The 20,335-nt window shown below is 38.6% G+C and overlaps 1 protein-coding gene across 1 annotated transcript in view; it reads right to left on the reverse strand.

The window, feature by feature from the left end:
• SYCP1 (synaptonemal complex protein 1) overlaps positions 1-20,335 on the reverse strand; it is a 137,636-nt gene that overhangs the window by 25,817 nt on the left and 91,484 nt on the right. Inside the window, exons 25-27 of the mRNA XM_032301571.1 lie at positions 19,964-20,074; positions 18,540-18,632; positions 17,847-17,921 (exon numbers count right to left, since the gene is read on the reverse strand). Coding sequence (XP_032157462.1) covers positions 17,847-17,921; positions 18,540-18,632; positions 19,964-20,074 — 279 coding nt within the window. The remainder of the gene's footprint in view (positions 1-17,846; positions 17,922-18,539; positions 18,633-19,963; positions 20,075-20,335) is intronic.

Consider the following 20,335-nt stretch of genomic DNA (forward strand, 5'->3'; position numbering starts at 1 on the left):
TGAATCTGGTGATGGAAAAAAAAAGGGAAGGGATAACTGCTGACACATATGGGACTTCTTTGAGCAGGTAACACATGTATTCTAAATTACACAGCCTTGATGGTTTGCACAACTATATTAGAAACTGTTAAATTGTACACTTCAAATGGGTGATTGAAAAGTATATAAATTATGTCAGTGAAACGTGTTTTTAAATGACAGAGTTGAGGAGTGCCTGGGTGGTTCAGCAGGTTAAGCAAATGACTCTTGATTTTGCCTCAGGTCATGATCTCAGGGTAGTGAGATTAAGCCCTGCATGGGACTCTGTACTGGGCATGGAGCCTGCTTAAGATTCTCTCTCTCCCTCTGCCCCCATCCCTCTCTAAAAAAAGAAAATGAAAGAGCTGAGCAGGGACATGGACAAAGTTGGGGACATTAACACCTCCATTTCAATAAGTGAAATACTCTCTCACCAGAAAAATCAGCAGAAAGTATATATAATCTAAACAATACAACCAACTAAGTGGTTGTAACTGACATTTATAGAACACTCCAACAAATACTATTCTATCTATAGTAGAATATAAAATTGTTCCAAGCACTCATGGATCATCCACCAAGACAGATAATATGCTAGGCCATAAAGCAAATCTCAACAAATTTAAAAGAATGGACCGACCGTTTCTGTTCCCCCAAAATTCATACACTGGAGCCTTAATTCCTATTATGATATGGTGTTTGGAGATGGCGTCTTTAGGAAGTAACTGGTTTTGAATGAGGTCAGGGAGGTGGAGTCTCCACAATGGGATTAGTGTCCCTGTGAGGAGAGGAAGAAACTAGAGCTCTCTCTCTCTCAGCCATGTGAGGTCACAGCCAAAAGGCAGCTGTCTAGAAGTCAGGAAATGAACTCTGACCAGAACATGACCATGATGGCATTCTGATCTCAGATTTCCAGCCTCCAGAAGTGTGAGAAATAAATATTTGTTTAACCTATTGAATCTATAGTACTTTTGTTATAGTAACCCAAGCAGACTAATACAAAAATCATACACATTGTGTTCTCTGATCATAATGGAATCAAACTAAAAATCAGTAACAAAAAGACTACAGGAAAATCTTAGAATATGTGAAAATTTAAAAACATATTTCTAAATAATCTATGGGTCAAAGAAGTCACAAAGAAATTTAAAATTTTAGAGAACTGAATGAAAACATATCAAAACATGTGGGATGTAGCTAAAGCAGTACTGAGAGAAAATTTTATAGTACTAAATGCTTTCATTAGGAAAAGGGGAAAAGTGATGTCAGCAAAATGGAAGGAGTTTTCTACCATCCTCCCTACCAAGAAAACAGATTTTGACCATCATCCTCAAATGAGAATACCTTTATGGAAGTTCTAGCACACCACTGGAACAAAAAAATCATAGATTGAACACACTGTAGAGGATAACAGGAACTGTTTCACTTTACCCTTGTTACCCCCTCTCCTAAGTTCGGTGCCAAGAAAGATCTCTCAGCTAGCAATTTTTCCTTTGGGAAAAAGTGAGAGCAAAAGAGAGATCCCCAGCTTCCCCAGTTGTGCAGGATGCTGCCAAAGAGGCCCATTTCTTTCCCACTCCATCCAGAATACTAGAGTGAATTACATGACTGAGAGGTGAGAAGGGGTTGGAAATACAGTAACAAAAGCTCAGAATGTATTTAAGGTACACATATCCTCATCACTTCATGGACTCCATGGGAAGACTGCCCAAGAGCTTCTGGGGATACCTTGCCTGAAGATCAACTGGCCCAAGGGCACTCCCTCAATGCTTCAAACAGCTCACCCACACACGTAATACCCCATTGCCAACCTGCACATGCCCTTAAGGTGGCAAGCATAAGCCTTTGAAGATGGTTAGTGAACATGTGAAGAAAGCTGGCCCAATGCTTCAGAACTGATATGAAGTATACAAACCTGATCATTCAACAAAGACCAAGGGAGAACAAAGAGGAGGCTGCCAGCACCACCTGCAGCATCAAGAGAAAGCATACGGTCTTAAGAATTCCTCTTAAAGAGCAAACAAATGTAGAGCAGGCAGACAGAGATACAGAAATAGACATAGACATAAATAAATATAGATAGATATAGAAAAGATCCAAGAAAACCTCAGAATCCCTAGCAGAGTTGACAGAAGATACTTCTTCTCCTGAAGGTAACCAATTAAAAACTGGAAGAGATTACCATCCTTCAAATGTGAAGACAGTGATGCCAGACATGAAAAATCAAAGCAACATGACACCATAGAGAAATACAATAATTTTCAGTAACCAACTCCAAAGAAATGGAAATCTGCAATTTGCCTGATAAAGAATTCAAAATAGTTGTTTTAAGAAAGTTCAATGAGCTATAATAAAACACAGAAAGACAGTCTATGTAATGTACAGCTGGTGAGCGTGAGGACCAGCCCGGCCTCGTGATGGGCGGGAGTTAGCCTGGGGCTTGGGAATGGAGGGGGTGCCTAGCGGAGGAAGGCAGAACCCAGAGGAATGGGCTTTTTGAACTTCTCCTGTCAAACAGAGCACAGGGAACTGGTACAGGTGACCCAGGTAGAGGAGGACAAGGTGATGGTGTTGATGGATGGGTCTCTGAAGTTGGTGACCCCAGTCCGGGGGCTTCGAACTCCAGAGATCCCCATGACTGAGGCAGTGGAAGCCGTGGCTATGGTCGGGGGTCACCTCCAGGCCTTTTGGAAGCATGGAGTGCAGGTGTAGGCTCCAGGCTCAGACCAGCTGTTGTAGGAGCTGAGAGACCCCACTCTCACCTTCCATCTACTTGGCTCCCCGAGGCCTGTGGTGGTGGAGACACGCCCAGCAGATGACCCCACTACCCCCAGAAACCTCTATATCCAGGAATGAGTCCCTGGGGGGGGGGTACTGGGAACCACGCCCTGTGCCCCCATCCACAATGGACATACTTAGTGGTTGTGACACCCACTTGTCTCCCAATAAACATGACTCCAGCCAAAAAAAAACAAAAAACAAACAAAAAAAAAAACCAAAACAAAGAAAAAACACAGAAAGACAATTTAATAAAATCAAGACAACATAAATGAACAAAAGAACGTTAACAGAGACAAAAATCATTAAAAAGAACTAGACAAATTCTAGAGATGAAAAGTAGAATGAATAATGAAAAAATGCAATGGAGAGCATTAAAATGAGACTTTATCAAGCTGAAAAATGAAATGACTTATTGTCAAGTTCATAGAAATTATCTAATTGGGACAACAAAGATAAAAGAATGAAAAATGGTGAGGGAAGACTACATAAATTATGAGATACCACTGAATGAAACAATTTACACACTTTAGAACCCCAGAGGAACTAAGATGGAAGAGGGGGGCAAAAAAGTAATCTAAAGAAATGATGGCTAAGAACTTCCCAAATCTGAAGAAAAAGATAAAGAAAATGGAGCATAAAGTTCATTTCAGTAAATCATAACTGAAAACTTCCCTAATCTGGGGAAGGAAACAAACATCAAAATCCAAGAAGCACAGAGAGGTCCCATTAATTTCAAACAAAAGTGGGCCATCACCAAGACATATTACAGTCAACTTCACAGAATAAACAGAAAAGGAAAGCAGCAAGGGGAAAAAAGTCCTTAACTCACAAGGGAAGACATATCAGGTTTACAGATCTGTCCACAGAAACCTAGCAGGTCAGAAGAGAATGGCATGATATAGTCAATCTGCTCAATGGGAAAAATATGCAGCCAAAAGTACTCTATCTAGCAAGGCTGTCATTGAGAATAGAAGGAGACATAGTTTCCCACCCAAAACCTATAGAGTTCATGACCCCTAAACCAGCCCTGCAAGAAATATTAAAGGGGACTCCTGAGTGGGAAAGAAAGACTAAAAGTAACAAAGACTAGAAAGGAACAGAGAAGGAATGCCTAGGTGGCTCAGTCAGTTGACTGTCTGATAAGATTTTGATTTCGGCTTAGATCTCATGGTTGTGGGATCAAACCCTGCATCATGGTCCATAATTAGCATGAAGTCTGCTTGAGATGGTCTCTCTCCCTCTCTCTCTGTCCCCTCACCGGACAATCTCTCCCTCTCTCTCTCTCAAAATAAATACAATCTTAAAAAATATGGAATAAAGAAAATCTCCAGAAACAATGACTTAACAAGTAATACAATGGCACTAAATTCATATCTATCAATAATCACCCTGAATGTAAAGGGACTAAAGGCTCCAATCAAAAGACACAGGATATCAGAATGGATTTTAAAAACAGAATGGATTTTAAAAACAACAACAAAAAAGTTCATCTACATGCTGCCTACAAGAGACTCATTTTAGACCTAAAGACACTGCTAAATGGAAAGCAAGCAGATAGAGAACCATTTATCATGTTAATAAAGGTCAAAAGAAAGCCAAAATAGTTATACTTGTACCAGACAAAGTAGATTTTTTTTTTTTTAGATTTTAAACCAAAGACTGTAACAAAAGATGAAGAGTGCCACTATATCATAAAAAAGGGACAATCCAACAAAAAATTTAATAGTATTTTAAAATATTTTTATTTTGGTTTTCTTAAAGAGTTTATTTATTTATTTGACAGAGAGAGAGAGATCACAAATAGGCAGAGAGGGAAGCAGAGAGAGAGGAGGAAGCAGGCTCCCCACTGAGCAGAAAGCCTGATGTGAGGCTTGATCCTAGGACCCCAAGATCATGACCTGAGCCAAAGGCAGAGGCTTAACCCAGCCATGTGCCCCAAAATTTAACAACTGTAAATATTTATGTCCCCAAATTGGGAGCACCCAAATATATAAATCAATTAATAACAAACAAACATTGATAATAACGCAATAATAGTAGGAGACTTTAACCTATAGCAATGGACAGATCATTTAAGCAGAAAATCAACAAGGAAACAATGGTTTTGAATGACATATTGAATCAGATGGACTAAACCGATATTTAAAGAGAGGATTTGATCCTAAAGTGGCAGAATACACATTCTTTTTGAGTGCACATGGGATATTCTCCAGAAGAGATCACATACCGGTCACAAATCAGCCCTAAACAAGAAAGAAAGACTGAGGTCACCCTATGCATATTTTCTGATTACAACTCTATGAAACTTGAAGTCAACCACAAGAAAAAGTTTGGAATGGGGCGCCTGGGTGGCTCAGTGGGTTAAAGCCTCTGCCTTTGGCTCAGATCATGATCCCAGAGTCCTGGGATCGAGTCCCACATCGGGGTCTCTGCTCGGCAGGGAGCCTGCTTCCTCCTCTCTCTGCCTGCCTCTCTGTCTGCCTCTGATCTCTGTCTGTCAAATAAATAAATAAAATCTTTAAAAAAAAAAATGTTTGGAAAGACCACAAATACATGGAGGTTGAAAAACAACCTACTAAAGAAGGAATGGGTTAACCAAGAAATTAAGAAAAAAATTTAAAAAAATACATGGAAACAAATGAAAATGAAAACACAATAGTCCAAATCCTTTGGGATGCAGCAGAGTCGTCTTAAGATAGAAGTATATAGCAATACAGTCTCACCTCAAGAAGCAAGAAAATCTCAAAACAGCCTAACCTTACACCTCAAGGAGCTAAAAAAAAAAAAAAGACAACAAATGAACAAATGAAGCCCACAACCAGCAGAAGAAGAGAAATAATAAAGATCAGAGCTGAAATAAATGATACAGAAACAACAACAACAAAAACCCAGTAGAACAGATAATGAAACTAGGTGCTCGCTGCATGAAAGAATTCATAAAATTAATAAACCCTTACCCAGATCTAGCAAAAAGAAAAGAGAAAGGACCCAAATAAATAAAATCACCAATGAAAGAGGGGAGATCAAAACCAGCACCACAGAAATACAATTATAAGAGAATATTTTGAAAAACTGTATGCCAACAGATTGAGCAATCTGGAAAAAAGTGGATAAATTCCTAGAAATATATAAACTACCAAACCTGAAATAGGAATAACTAGAAAATTTGAACAAACTGATAACTAGCCAAGAAACTGAATCAGTAATCAAAAATCTCCCCAAACACGAAACATCCAAGGCTAGATGGCTTCCTAGGGAAATTCTACCAAACATTTAAAGAAAAGTTAATACCTAGTCTTCTCAATTTTTTAATTCTCAAAAAATTAAAAAGGAAGGAAAACTGTGGGGAGCCATGCAGCAGGAGCTGGGAGTCACGTAGATGGATATGCCTGAGGAGGAGGGGCTGTGAATGTTTAACCCAAAGATAATGGGTGCGCTCATGGACGACGCACGTTCAATGCCTGGAGTCACAAGGAGGGTATAGGATTAACTTGTAGTTTTGGGAAGGGCACAAGATCTGTAGAACAATAGAAACCTATGGAGTCACGTAGGTGCTCACGAGCATCTCACATGCTCATGGATAAGGTCACTAGTAATCCTTCTGATTGGTGTTTAGGTGAATCGCGTGATATGGTGATTGGGCATTTGTAACTACTGATACTATAATAAGGGGCTTAATTTGAGGAGCGGGGTTCCCGGATCAAGATATGTAGAAGAGTGACAATAAAGAAGTTTGCCACTCAACCTCGTCTGCGGGTCGTTCTTGCGGGTCGAGAACGACATCTGGTGCCGAAGCCCGGGAACCCGACTCTGGACGTGGACCGAGGATTGGGGTAAGAGCAACGAGAAAGTTTGCCCTAAGGGCCCTAGGGCAACGAGCAAAAGTGCGCGCCTATTTCCTGTCTTTAGACGGGGGTGAATTCTCTGAGGACGAGTTTAAAGTTCCCCAGAAGGGAGAAAAGTCTCCGGGGACGAGCGTAAAAGTTAAAGTTCCCCAGAAGGGAGGAAAGTCTCCGGGGACGAGTTTAAAAGGGCTAAAATAAAGTTCCTCAGAGGGGAGAAAGCTTTCCGGTATGGGAAACGAGCTAGCCCGGTATAAAATGGAAGGTCCATTGAGAGACCTTTTGAAAGCCCATGGCACTCCATTAAAGACTAAAACTGCTCGCGCCTTCTTAAAAGAGGCCGGCGAAATTGCCCCTTGGTTCATAGAGGAAGGGCTCTTAAGTGTACCGCAATGGGAACATCTTGGAGAAGAGTTACGGCGCAGTACTACTGTTACTCCCGGAACTCTTGCGGTATGGTCTTTGGTAAAAGTGTGCTTACAATCGTCACGAGAACGTTTAAAGCAGGTGGTACAGCAAGGGGGGCAAATTTTGGAAAAATTAAAGGAAGAATCCCTTAGAGGCTCCTCGAGAACCTCTGGTGCAGAAAGCGGCAGTTCTACGGACTCCTCCGATAGTTCACCTCCAGGCACAAAACAAACTGAAAAACCTAAGGAGAGGGTGGTCTTGAAGCCTCCTAGCGGAAAAAAGCCTAATACTGCCCACTTATCAAAGAAGGCCACTGGCCCAACAGCCCCACCGAGTGAGTGGCCGCCGCCTTATCGGCCTGGCTGCGCGAAGGTGTGCCATTGCTCTGATTGTGTGATAGCTAATTGGAGGGAAGTCCTCGGCCCAGAAAAGGGTTTTTTCCCGGTGCTGGAGGACCAACAACGGCAAAGATATCATCAGCCTTTAGATTTTAAGTTGGTAAAGCAGCTTAAGGAAGCAGTTAGTGCATATGGGCCCCAAGCGGCTTTTACAGTGTCCATTGTGGAGTCGCTAGGAGCCCTATTTCTGGTTCCCGAAGATTGGGCTAACCTAGCTAAGGCAGTTTTGAGTGGGGGACAATATCTAGAATGGAAGATCCAAAATCAAGATAACTGCCAGGATACTGCACGCAGAAATGCTGCCGCTGGGTGCCTCAGTGGCCGCTAACAAAAGAAAAGTTACAGGCGGCTAAGAACTTGGTTATGGAACAATTAAAGGCAGGTCACATTCAAGAATCTACTTCGCCTTGGAATACTCCCATATTTGTTATTAAGAAGAAATCAGGTAAATGGCGATTGTTACATGATCTCCGTCAAATTAATGAGCAAATGCAAATTATGGGCCCTATTCAGTTAGGGCTGCCAATTGTTACTGCATTACCTAAGAATTGGCCTTCTATTGCTATTGATATTCAAGATTGTTTCTTTTCTATTCCACTACATCCTGCGGATACTAAACGGTTTGCTTTCACTCTGCCAGCAATTAATCATAGCGAACCTGATCAAAGGTTTGAATGGAAGGTGTTACCTCAGGGAATGGCCAATAGCCCCACTTTATGTCAGCTGTATGTAAGTAAAGCTTTAGAGCCGTTTCGAAAAGAATTTCCAGATCTCCTTTGCTATCATTATATGGATGATATCTTGATTTGTGGACCAAATGAGAAAGTTCTTCCTTCGGCTCTCACTTTTTTACAAACACAGTTGGCAGCATTGGGACTGTTTGTATCCCCTGAAAAAATTCAGACAAGCAACCTGCAAAAATATCTTGGTATGCAACTCTCTAAAACAACAGTAAAGCCTCAGCTGGCACAAATTCGTAGAGATTGTTTGCATACTCTAAATGATTTTCAAAAACTTCTGGGGGACATTAATTGGATTCGGCCATATATAAAAGTTACTACTACAGAATTAAAACCTTTGTTTGATATTCTGCCTGGAGACTCTAAATTAGATTCTCCACGAACTCTTACTTCAGCTGCCATTAAATCTTTGCAATTGGTAGAAAATAGATTAGCCTTAACAGCAGCAGATAGATGTGACCCTCAAAAGCCTATACAAGCCATAGTCATCCCATCCCCTGGATCTCCTACAGGAGTCTTATGGCAGGGGGGACCTTTATTTTGGACTTATTTGCCCCATACCCTTACTCGAGTTATCACTCCTTATCCTATAGCGGTGGCTATGGTAGCAAGTAAAGTCCTTAAATCCAGTGTACAAGTCCTTGGTAGATTGCCAGATGTCTGCATAGTTCCATATGATAAAGCCCAGATACTCACATTAACAAATGAAAATGATAGTTGGGCTGTCTTAGTGACCGCCTACCCTGTTACCTTTGATAATCATTACCCTTCTCATCCTCTGATTGGATTTCATAAAACTACAGCTCTTATTTGGCCTAAATTTTGTCGATTAGAGCCATTGCCCAATGCCCAAACAATCTTTACGGATGGCAGTAAATCAGGAACTGGTGCCTACGTAATGGGAAATGAAGTGGTTCCAGTTGTAGTGCCATCCACTTCAGCACAGCGAACAGAGCTCTTAGTTATCATGTGTGTCTTACAAAGATTCCAAAATCAACCTATTAACATCATTTCAGATAGTATCTATGCAGTAGCAGCTACCAGAGCTGTTGAAACTGCTATTATTTCAGTCAGCCAATCAGAGATTTCTTCCCTGCTAACTGACCTAAAGGATCTTATACTCTCCCGTGGAGCTCCCTTTTATATTGGACATCTGAGGGCACATTCTGATCTCCCTGGACCCTTGGTGAAAGGGAATCGCTTAGCTGATGCTGCTGCACAGTTCCATATTTACTCTGTTTTAGAGGATGCTAAACAGTACCATAAAAAATGGCATGTGAATGCTCAGACATTAAAAATGCGCTTCAATATTTCCCGAGCTGATGCGCGAGACATAGTAAAATCTTGTAACAGTTGTGTGACATATTTACCATCCTCATCTCATGGAGTAAATCCCAAAGGCCTGTTGCCTAACCATCTTTGGCAAATGGATGTAACACATATTCCTTCTTTTGGACAGCAAAAATATGTCCACTTGAGTGTGGACACCTGCTCGGGGGTTATTAGTGCCACCCCCTTGCGGGGGGAAAATGCTAAAAATGTCATATCCCATTGCCTGCGCAGTTTTGCTTGTTGGGGTGTACCTAAACAATTGAAAACAGATAATGCCCCTGCTTATACTTCAGTCAGTTTTGCTAACTTTTTAGCATGCTATAATATTCAACATGTTACCGGTATTCCTTATAATCCTCAAGGCCAAGGCGTTGTGGAACGCGCTCATCTAACCTTTAAAATCACTCTACAAAAAATACAAAAAGGGGGAATTGGAGAGGAGTATCGTACTCCCACTGACCTTACCAATTTGGTCACTTTTATTTTAAATTTTCTCACGGTAGACAAGCATGGTGTCTCGGCTGCGGAGCGCCATTGGGGCCCTCAGAGGACACAACAGATGATGGTGAAATGGAAAGATGTGCTTACAGGGTTATGGAAGGGCCCTGACCCGGTGCTGCGATGGCACCGAGGTTCTCTTTGTGTTTTTCCGCAGGACGCGCCTGCTCCAATCTGGGTACCGGAACGCCTCACCAGGCTGGTCGCGGTAGAACCTGTGGAAGATGCTGCTGCTGACGGTGAGAATAATGATGACTGTCCTGCTGCCTGTCCTCCGGAAGATGGAGCCAATTCCACTGAGGCCGGAACAAGAGATGAATCTTCAAGGATCAAAGAGCCGCTGCCTTCGGCATAGATTAGCGTCTTTCTTAATAGTCTTAGTTATGTTTATAGTCCCCGGAGAAGCGGCTCCCTATTGGGCTTATCTGCCTGACCCTCCGGTAGTACAGCCAGTCACCTGGAATGATCCTACGCCTAGGGTATTCACCAATCTTGCTGATTTGCTTGGGGGATTGGCGGATAACGGGGTAGGGTCTACTTTTTCCAAAACCTTTTCGTGGGAAGCTACGTCGTCTATGCCTCCTATATGTTTTCAGTTCTTCACTAATGATTTCCCTCAATATGGTTGTGTTTATACTAATTGGTTTTATAGATATCTTTCCACTTATGCGGGTACTGATGGATATCGGCCCCCTGTGACTGATGTTCATCCTTGGGGTCTCCTGGAAGTATTTCCTTCGCCTTCGTCTTCTATTAATAGCTCTGCCATTGGAATGCGACCACCAGGACGCCTACCCTGTGCAGAGATAATCGTCAGAAAAGCGGAGGGTCCTTTGTGGACTGAATGTTATTTGCCAAGACCATTGGTCATCTCCCCGACGGGTATTGATTTTCCTATCACGGACTGGTCTAAGAATGATACACGAAGTTCTTACCATTATCAATATATTCCAGGAAGTATACTTACTACACAACAAGAAATGTTTCATCCTGACCTGTGGAAAGTGGTAGCCGCTATGGGACCTATTAATAATTCTAGAGCTATATCGGAATCGGGAAGTCTTACTTTTCGTACTTGTGTACCTAAACCATTTTTGCTTGTAATAGGGAGGGGGCAAGTGGTTAAGGATTATAGTCTCTATCACATAAGTTGTATTAATTGTAAGCTTTCTAATTGTGTGCCCGTTGATACGTATAATCCCAATGTACCTATTCATGTGTTTTTAGTTATGCAACCACCTTTTTTCTTGTTACCTGTTGAGGTGGAGGGACCGTGGTATGCTAATTATGGTTATCAATTTGCCTTAGAACTAGAAAATGCGCTGTCTAGAAAAAGGCGATTTATTGGAATGCTAATAACTGGAATAGGCGCTCTTATTACTTTAATAGCTAGTGCTACGGTATCCTCTTTCGCATTGGCACAGACCATACATACTGCTGATCATGTTAACGCGTTATCTCAAAATATTTCATTAGCATTACATATACAACAAGATGTTGATCAGAAATTGTTAGCACGCCTTGATGGAATAGAAGAGGCTGTAGAATATCTAGGCACACAACTCTCTGCTCTAAAAGCGCAAATGTCTTTCATGTGCCATGGTGCCTATCAACATATTTGTGTGACGCCCTTGTCAGCCAATAATATTTCTTGGGAAAAAGTACACAACCATTTGCGGGGAATTTGGCATGATACTAATGTTAGTCTAGATCTTTTACAGTTACAACGAGAAATCACTACCATTGGGCATGCGCGATTAGATATATCTGATCCAGCAAAAATGGCTGGTCGTATTTTGACTACTTTAAAAGATGCTTTACAGGGATTTAACCCAGGAAATATTTTACATTATACCTTCTGGATTCTAGTAGGAATTTTGGGAATCATCTTATGTCTATTGCTTATAGGAGGAGGATTTCTAAAGGTCTGGTCCAACTTCAAAAAGAAAACTTGTGCTCAGTTACATATGATACAATCAAAGCATAAGAAGAAAAATAATATAAAAGGTGCAGCATGAAGTAAAAATTATTAGAAGTATTGGAATAACCATGCTGCGATCTGTGCCTTACCTTCTTTGATCATTAGTATATTAATATTGCTCTATTGCCCTCTGACTCCTGTTCCCTCCTCAGGCTATATGTCTACCACACGCGTGACAATTTTAACTCACGTATGTATGTGGGCTCTGGAGCTGGTACCTCCCCCCAAATATGGCTTAGTATGCTGGATCGGTAGCCAAAGACGGGTAAGACTGATCCCTCACCATAGCAACCTAAGACAGGGGCTCCTCGGCCAGGGGGAGTACCCGATGACGGGTAAGCATGCGTGTTGAGGATTGGCAACCTAAGACAGGCACGATCCCTGCCATATAAATAATAAAAAAGGGGGAGATGTGGGGAGCCATGCAGCAGGAGCTGGGAGTCACGTAGATGGATATGCCTGAGGAGGAGGGGCTGTGAATGTTTAACCCAAAGATAATGGGTGCGCTCATGGACGACGCACGTTCAATGCCTGGAGTCACAAGGAGGGTATAGGATTAACTTGTAGTTTTGGGAAGGGCACAAGATCTGTAGAACAATAGAAACCTATGGAGTCACGTAGGTGCTCACGAGCATCTCACATGCTCATGGATAAGGTCACTAGTAATCCTTCTGATTGGTGTTTAGGTGAATCGCGTGATATGGTGATTGGGCATTTGTAACTACTGATACTATAATAAGGGGCTTAATTTGAGGAGCGGGGTTCCCGGATCAAGATATGTAGAAGACTGACAATAAAGAAGTTTTCCACTCAACCTCGTCTGCGGGTCGTTCTTGCGGGTCGAGAACGACAGAAAACTTCCAAACTCATTCTATGAGGTCAGCATTACCTTGATTCCAAAACCAGACAAAAACTCCACTAAAAAATTACATGCCAATATGGACGAACATGGATGCAAAAATTCTCAACAAGATAGTATCAAATCAAATCCAACAGTATATTAAGAGAATCATTCACCATGATGAAATGGGATTTACTTCTGGGCTGCAAGGGTGGTTCCATATTTGCAAATCAATATGATACACCACATTAATAAAAGAAAGGGTAAGAATCATAGGATCCTCTCAATAGATGTAGAAAAAGCATTTGACAAAGTACAGCATCCATTCTTGATTTTAAAAACCCTCAAAAAAGTAGGAGTAGAGGGAATATACCTCAACATCATAAAGGCTATATATGAAAAAACTACAGCTAATATAATCCTCAACGGGGGAAAACATAGAGCACTTCCTCTACAGTCAGGAACAAGAAAGGAAGTCTACTCTCACCACTGTTATTTAACATGGTACTAGAACGCCACAGTAATGAGACAACAAAATGAAATAAAAGGCATCCAAATTGGAAGTCAAACTTACACTATTCACAGAGGACGTGATATTCTGTGTAGAAAACCCAAAAGACTCCACCAAAAAATTGCTGGAATTGATACATGAATTCAGTAAAATCAAAGGATACAAAATCAATGTACAGAAATATGTTGAATTTCTACATGCCAATAATAAAGCAGCAAAAAGAGAACTCAAGGAATTGATCCCATTTACAACTGCACCAAAACAAGAAGATACCTAGGAATAAACCCAACCAGAGAGGTAAAAGATCTATACTCTCAAAAATATAGAACACTTATGAAAGGACCTGAAGATGACACAAAGTAATGGAAATACATTCTCTGTTCATGAATTGGAAGAAAAAATACTGTTAAAATACCTATACTATCCAGAGCAATCTATACATTTAATGCAATCTCTAGAAAACACCATTAGCATTTGTCACAGAGCTAGAATTATGCTGAGTGAAATAAGTCAAGCAAAGACAGTTAATTATCATATGGTTTCACTGACTTGTGGAACATAAGGAATAACATGAAGGTCATTAGGAGATGGGAAGGAAAAGTGAAGGGGAGGAAATGGAAGGGGAGATGAACCTTGAGAAACTGTGGACTCCAAGAAACAAACTGAGGGTTTTAGAGGGGAGGTGAACGGGGGATGGGTAAGCCTGGTGGTGGACATCAAGGAGGGCATGGATTGCATGGAGCACTGACTGTTATATGTAAACAATGAATCTTGGAACACTACATCGAAAACTAATGACACATTGCATGGTGACTAACATAACACAATTTAAAAAAAAATAAAAAAACTGAAAAAAAAAGAATAAACAATCCTAAAATTTGTATGGAACCATAAGACCCCAATGGCGAAAGCAATCTTGAAAAAGAAAGGCAAAGCTGGACGCATCACAATTTCAGACTTCTAGTTATATTAAAAAGCTGTAGTCATCAAAACAGTATGGTACTGGCACAAAAACAGATACATAGATCAATGGAACAGAATAGAAAACCCAGAATTGGACCCACAACCATATCATCAACTAATCTTTGACAAAGCCGTTAAGAATATCCAATGGAAAAAAGGACAATCTCTTCAACAAATGGTGTTGGGAAAGCTGGACAGCAATATGCAGTAGAATCAAATTGGACCATTTTATTACACTCTACACATAAATAAATTCAAAATGAATGAAAGACCTAAATTTGAGACAGGAAACTATCGGACTCTTAGAGAAGAATACAGGCAGCAACCTCTTTGACCTCAGTCATAGCAAGTTCTTACTAGACATGTTGCTGGAGGCAAGAGAAACAAAAATGAATCTAAATTACTGGGATTTCAGATATAAAGCTTCTGCACAGTGAAGGAAACAATTAACAAAACTAAAAGGCAGCCTGTGGAATGGAAGAAGATATTTGCAATTGACATATCCAATAAAGGGTTAGTATCCACTATCTATAAAGAACTTAACAAATTCAACACCCCAAAAACAAATAATCCAGTTTAAAAAAGGGCAGAAGACATGAATAAACATTTTTCCAAAGACATCCAGATGTTTAACAGACACATGAAAAGATGCTCAACGTCACTCATCATTAAGGAAAGGCAAATCAAAACTACAATAAGATATCACCTCACACCTTTCAGGATAGCTAAAATTAACACAGGAAACCTCAGATGATGGTGAGGATGCAGAGAAAAGGGAACCCTCTTACACTGTTGATAGGAATGCAAACTGGTATAGCCACTCAGGAAAACAGTATGGAGGGTCCCTCAAAAATTTAAAAATAGAACTATCCTATAATCCAGCAATTGCACTACTATATATTTGCCCAAAGGAAACAAAAATACAGATTTGAAGAGACACATGCACCCTGATGTTTATATTAATGTTATCAACAATAGTCAAATTATGAAAACAGTCCTAGTGTCCATCAACTGATGAATGGATAAAGATGTGGTGTATATAAACAATGGAATATTACTCAGCCATCAAAAAGATTGAAATCTTGCCATTTGCAATGACGTAGATGGAGCTAGAGTGTATTGTGCTAAGCAAAATAAGTCACTCAGAGAAAGACAAATACCGTATGATTTCACTCATATGTAGAATTTAGGAAATAAAACAGATTAACATTTGGGGAAAAAGAGAGAGCATAAAACAGACTTTTAACTACAGAAAACAAAATGGCAGTTGCTGGAGGGGAGGTGGGTTGGGGATGGGCTAAATGAATGATATGTATTAAGAAGGGCACTTGTTGTGATGAGCCCTGGGTGTAATACGTAAGTGATGAATCCCTAAATTCTACTCCTGAAACCCATATTATACTATGTGTTGACTAGAATATAAAAACTTTAAAAAAAAAAAAGAAATGGAAAAAGAAAAAGAAAAAAGAAGCCTCCTGTGCACTGTTGGTGGGATTATAAACAGGTATAGCCACTATAAACTGTAAGAAATTCTTCAAAGAATTAATGAAACTACCATATGATTCAGTAATTCCACTTCTGGGTATATATCCAAAACAAACAAAAACATCGTGCTGAAGAGATATCTGCACCCACATGTTCACTGCAGCATTATTTCTAGTATCCAAGATATAGAAACAACCTAAGTGATACCAACAGATTAATGGATAAGGTAAGTACGATACGCACACACACACAGAAATATTATTTAGCCATAAAGAAAGGAAATCCTGCCATTTGCAATAACATGAATGGATCTGGAGAGCATTTTGCTAAATGATTTAAGTCCAACAGAGAAAGCAATATTTGTATGTTATTTATATGTTGTCTAAAATTAAAGAACTCATAGAAAAAGAGATCAGATTTGTGGTTACCAGGGGCAGAGATGTTGGGGTTCAGAAATTAGATAAAGGTGGTCAAAGGTTTGTACCTTTGTATGAGTTAAAAGATAAATAAGTACTAAGGATGTAGTTTATAACACAATGATTATAGTTAACACTGCTATATGGTATATTTGAGAGTTAAGGGAGTAAATGCTGAGCATTCTCATCATGAGGAAAAGAACATTTTTTTTCCTTTTTTTGCATCTATATGAAATGATGGATAGTAACTAAATGTATTGTGGTAATCATTTCACAATATATACAGATCAAATCATGCTGCGTAACTTAAATTTGTACAGGACTGTATGTTATGTGTATCTCAATACATATGGAAAACATTTGGGAAAAAAGAACATTAAGAGTAGTTAAAGTGAAGGAGTCCTCTTCTTCCACTGCAACAGTAGGATAAAGTTAAGTATATTACTAGTATAGGTGAAGAGAGAGACATTTAGTCATTCCTTTGACAACATTCATTAAAAACAGAAAATTTTCAAAGAACTGTTCTCAGGTAAAGGGAAAACAAAAATAAATAAGATAGAATCCTCACCTCTGAAGAGCTTGAAATATAATGGAAATACAGACTGATATAACTACTTTGATATAAAAACAAAGTGCTATGAGAATACTTATATACAGTAAGTTCACCTTTGATGAAATAAAATTCATCAAATTTTAATATGAAAAATGTGTCAGATTTTCCATAGTGGAGAAAGGAAGAAAGGAATTAAGTATAGGAAACAAAGTGAACAGAAAGGATCTTGAAATTGAAAGTGCATGTTACTTAGGCTGTTGCTGAGTGATTAAGAGAACAGGTTTTAGAAACATGCAAGATCTAGACTGAATTCTAAGCCATTCTACTTTTTTACTATGTGATCATGAATAAATAATCTAACCTCTATAAAAATGAAGGTAATAAGTATTGCTTTTAGCACCGTTGTAAGAATTAAATAGATGTAAGTAGGATAGTGGGCATGGTATCTGTCCTATAGAAAGTAAAAGATAAATGGTATTTGTCATTTTAAAGTAAGTCAATTCATTTTGTAAACTGCAAAACACTACACTAATATAAGGCATTATTTTTTTCTGAAATGTAATGAATAGTTTAAAAACACATCTAAATATGTAAGCATTTTATAATATGAGGTATTTCCCAAGTACTAATATCTAAAAGCACTTCTACTCTTAAAGCATGCTTATATTTATATTTGTTCAATATTTAAACAAAGGAATACACTACATACTTCTGAAAAAAACTAGATGTTTTAATCATAATTACCAAAATATATTTCCTAATATTTATAAAAAGTTGCAGTTAGGGGTGCCTGGGTGGCTCAGTCAGTTAAGTGTCTGCCTTCACCTCAGGTCATGATCCCAGGGTCCTGGGATCAAGCCCCACATCAGGTTCCCTGCTCGGTGGGGAGTCTGCTTCTCCTCTCCCTTGGCCTGCTGCTCCCCCTGCTTGTGCTCCCCTCTTTCTGCCAAATAAATAAATAAAATCTTAAAAAAAAAAAGTTGCAGTTATACTTCAGTTAAAAAAATTAAACTAAGAAAACCCAGAAAGTTGCACCTAAATATTATTAGTTACTTTACCTATAATGCCACAAAACCTACCTTTTCTTCTCTTTCTATTTCAAGTTGTTTCTTAACAGACAAAAGTTCATTTTTGAGATTAGACAATTCAGACTCCTAAAGGAAAAAAAAAAACCATGAAATTTATAGTGTATCCATATATTTCTCAAAACAGTGAAAATGCTAATGTTTCATATATATTTAGTTTTACAGAGAAATAAATTCACTCATAAAATATATATACTTTTTTACTATGTTCAGTTAGCTAACATATCATACCTCATCAGTTATTTATGTAGTGTTCAAAGTTTCATTAGTTGTGCATAACACCTAGTGCTTACTTTACTGACTGATATGAAGGCTGCTAGTTGAACATGACTAAAGATTTCACTTAGACAAATTTTTATAGTTCTCTAAAGAAATATTTAACACTACGTATCTCTCCTTCTCACCTTCTCCCAATCTATCCCATTCTTCCTCTCCCCAATCTCTATCAAACTCCAAATTTATTTGTAACTGGAGTTTGCAGTTATTCATTTGAAAAGAAGAGTTTATCTTACATTTCAGAAAATAAAACTGGAAAACCATTTAACTATAACACCTGTAAGATCTTTTTTAAATCTAAGATTCTTTGATTCTACAGATCAAAAATTATGGTTTTATTTAATATTATTCTTTACCATCAGTCATGCTGATATGAAAATTGGCCTTATTGCTATTTGTTCTGTATCTCACCAAAGATGCTTTCACTGATGACTGTTCTTGTTCTTTGCTTTTATAAAGTCCTAGTTCTGAGTCTCTTTCTTCAACTATTTTATCATATTGGTGCTATATTAAACAGAGAAAATATTTTAAGTATATTAGAACACAAATAAATTATGGTTTTTTAAAAAAGATGTTTATTTATTTATTTAACAGAGATCACAAGTAGGCAGAGAGGCAGGCAGAGGGAGGGGTGGGGAAGCAGGCTCCCCGCTGAGCAGAGAGCCTGATGCGGGGCTCAATCCCAGGACCCCGGGATCATGACCTGAGCCAAAGGCAGAGGCTTTAACCCACTGAGCTACCCAGGTGCCCCATAAATTATGTTTTAATAATACTAGTATCCTTATACATTTTATATTCACAGAAAATGTCAATAAATTCCATTATTTATATATATATTTGACCTTTTCTCTAATTTTTAAGTCATTTTTATTCAAATAAACAATGAAAACATAGAAAACAGTCTTGAAAATAGTCAAACACAAGAACAACAAAAAAATTATTTTTAATTGGAAATGTTGAGTTGCATAATTTAAAAAAGGCTATAAACACCAACCTCTTAGAAGAGTAACTGATTCCAGACCCAAATCTGGGGCAGGAAATACAAGATGAGTCTTGAACATGTTGTTATAATAGAAAGCAAAAAAGCGGTCAAGTCAAAAGGACTGGCCAGCTAGTTTGAAGAGTCTCCCACTGGCCAAAAAGGGAACAATTTGGGTGTTAAGGATTAGACTGGATTGAGACCAGTCCAAATATGTTTAAATCTCTGAGTTCACAGTATTTTTATGAATTTTTAAAATACTATTAAAATATGTTTAATCCTCATTGGCTACCTCATATGTTATATCCCACCAACAATTTTAAGGATGAATAGGTAGGTATAGCCCACCTCTTATTCCAGATCTTGAAGGGAATAAAGCTGAATTCAGTAACAGAATGATTACTTTTATAACAACAACAACAAAAAAGGACAAACACAACAAACATGAAGTCTTTCATCTATTTATACCATTGATAAAAATGTGTTTAGCCTAATGTGTGTTAGACATACATAATGGATATATTTATATCCTTTACCAGATACATATTCTGGGGATGTACTTAAATAAATAAAAGGTGTAAAGTGCTATAAGAAGAGTATTAGGAAAATTCAGAAGAAAAGTGATTACTTCCATGCATAACAGATGACAAGGAGAGGGATTCTCAAGGAAGGAACACTCAAACTCAGCTTTGTGTGGTTAAGATCTAAACTTAGAGAAATGGAAAATCAAGAGTATTCTAGCTGTAATCAGTCATTATTGCAAATTTTCTGACAAATCGGACTGCTATCTTGATTTCACCATCTTTATGCATAAATATGGCTGCAATTAATAGTTCTCATTACACACACACATTACCTTATGTTTTTCCATAAGTGCTACCATTTCAGCTATTTTATGTTGACATCGTATATCAATTTCTTTCTGTAATTTTACTGCTTCATTGGCTATTACTTTTGCTTTCTCTACCTATCAAATAAAGTATTTCTTAAAATTAATGCACAGAAAACAAATTTAACTTAAATGCGAAGAACATATATACTACTTACATAAAATGCAGAAATCAAACACCAGGAAATTAGGAAAGCCAAGTAAAAGATGCATTACTGTTTGGGTTTATTTTAGGGTGTCCTATCAAGTGCGATGATAGTATAACACTATAATGACCACTTAATCTTTTCAAAATAATACATTACTTAATACACAAATACTTAGAATAACAAAGATACT

This window comes from Mustela erminea, chromosome 10 (assembly GCF_009829155.1).
Source record: "Mustela erminea isolate mMusErm1 chromosome 10, mMusErm1.Pri, whole genome shotgun sequence".
Lineage (NCBI taxonomy): Eukaryota > Metazoa > Chordata > Mammalia > Carnivora > Mustelidae > Mustela > Mustela erminea.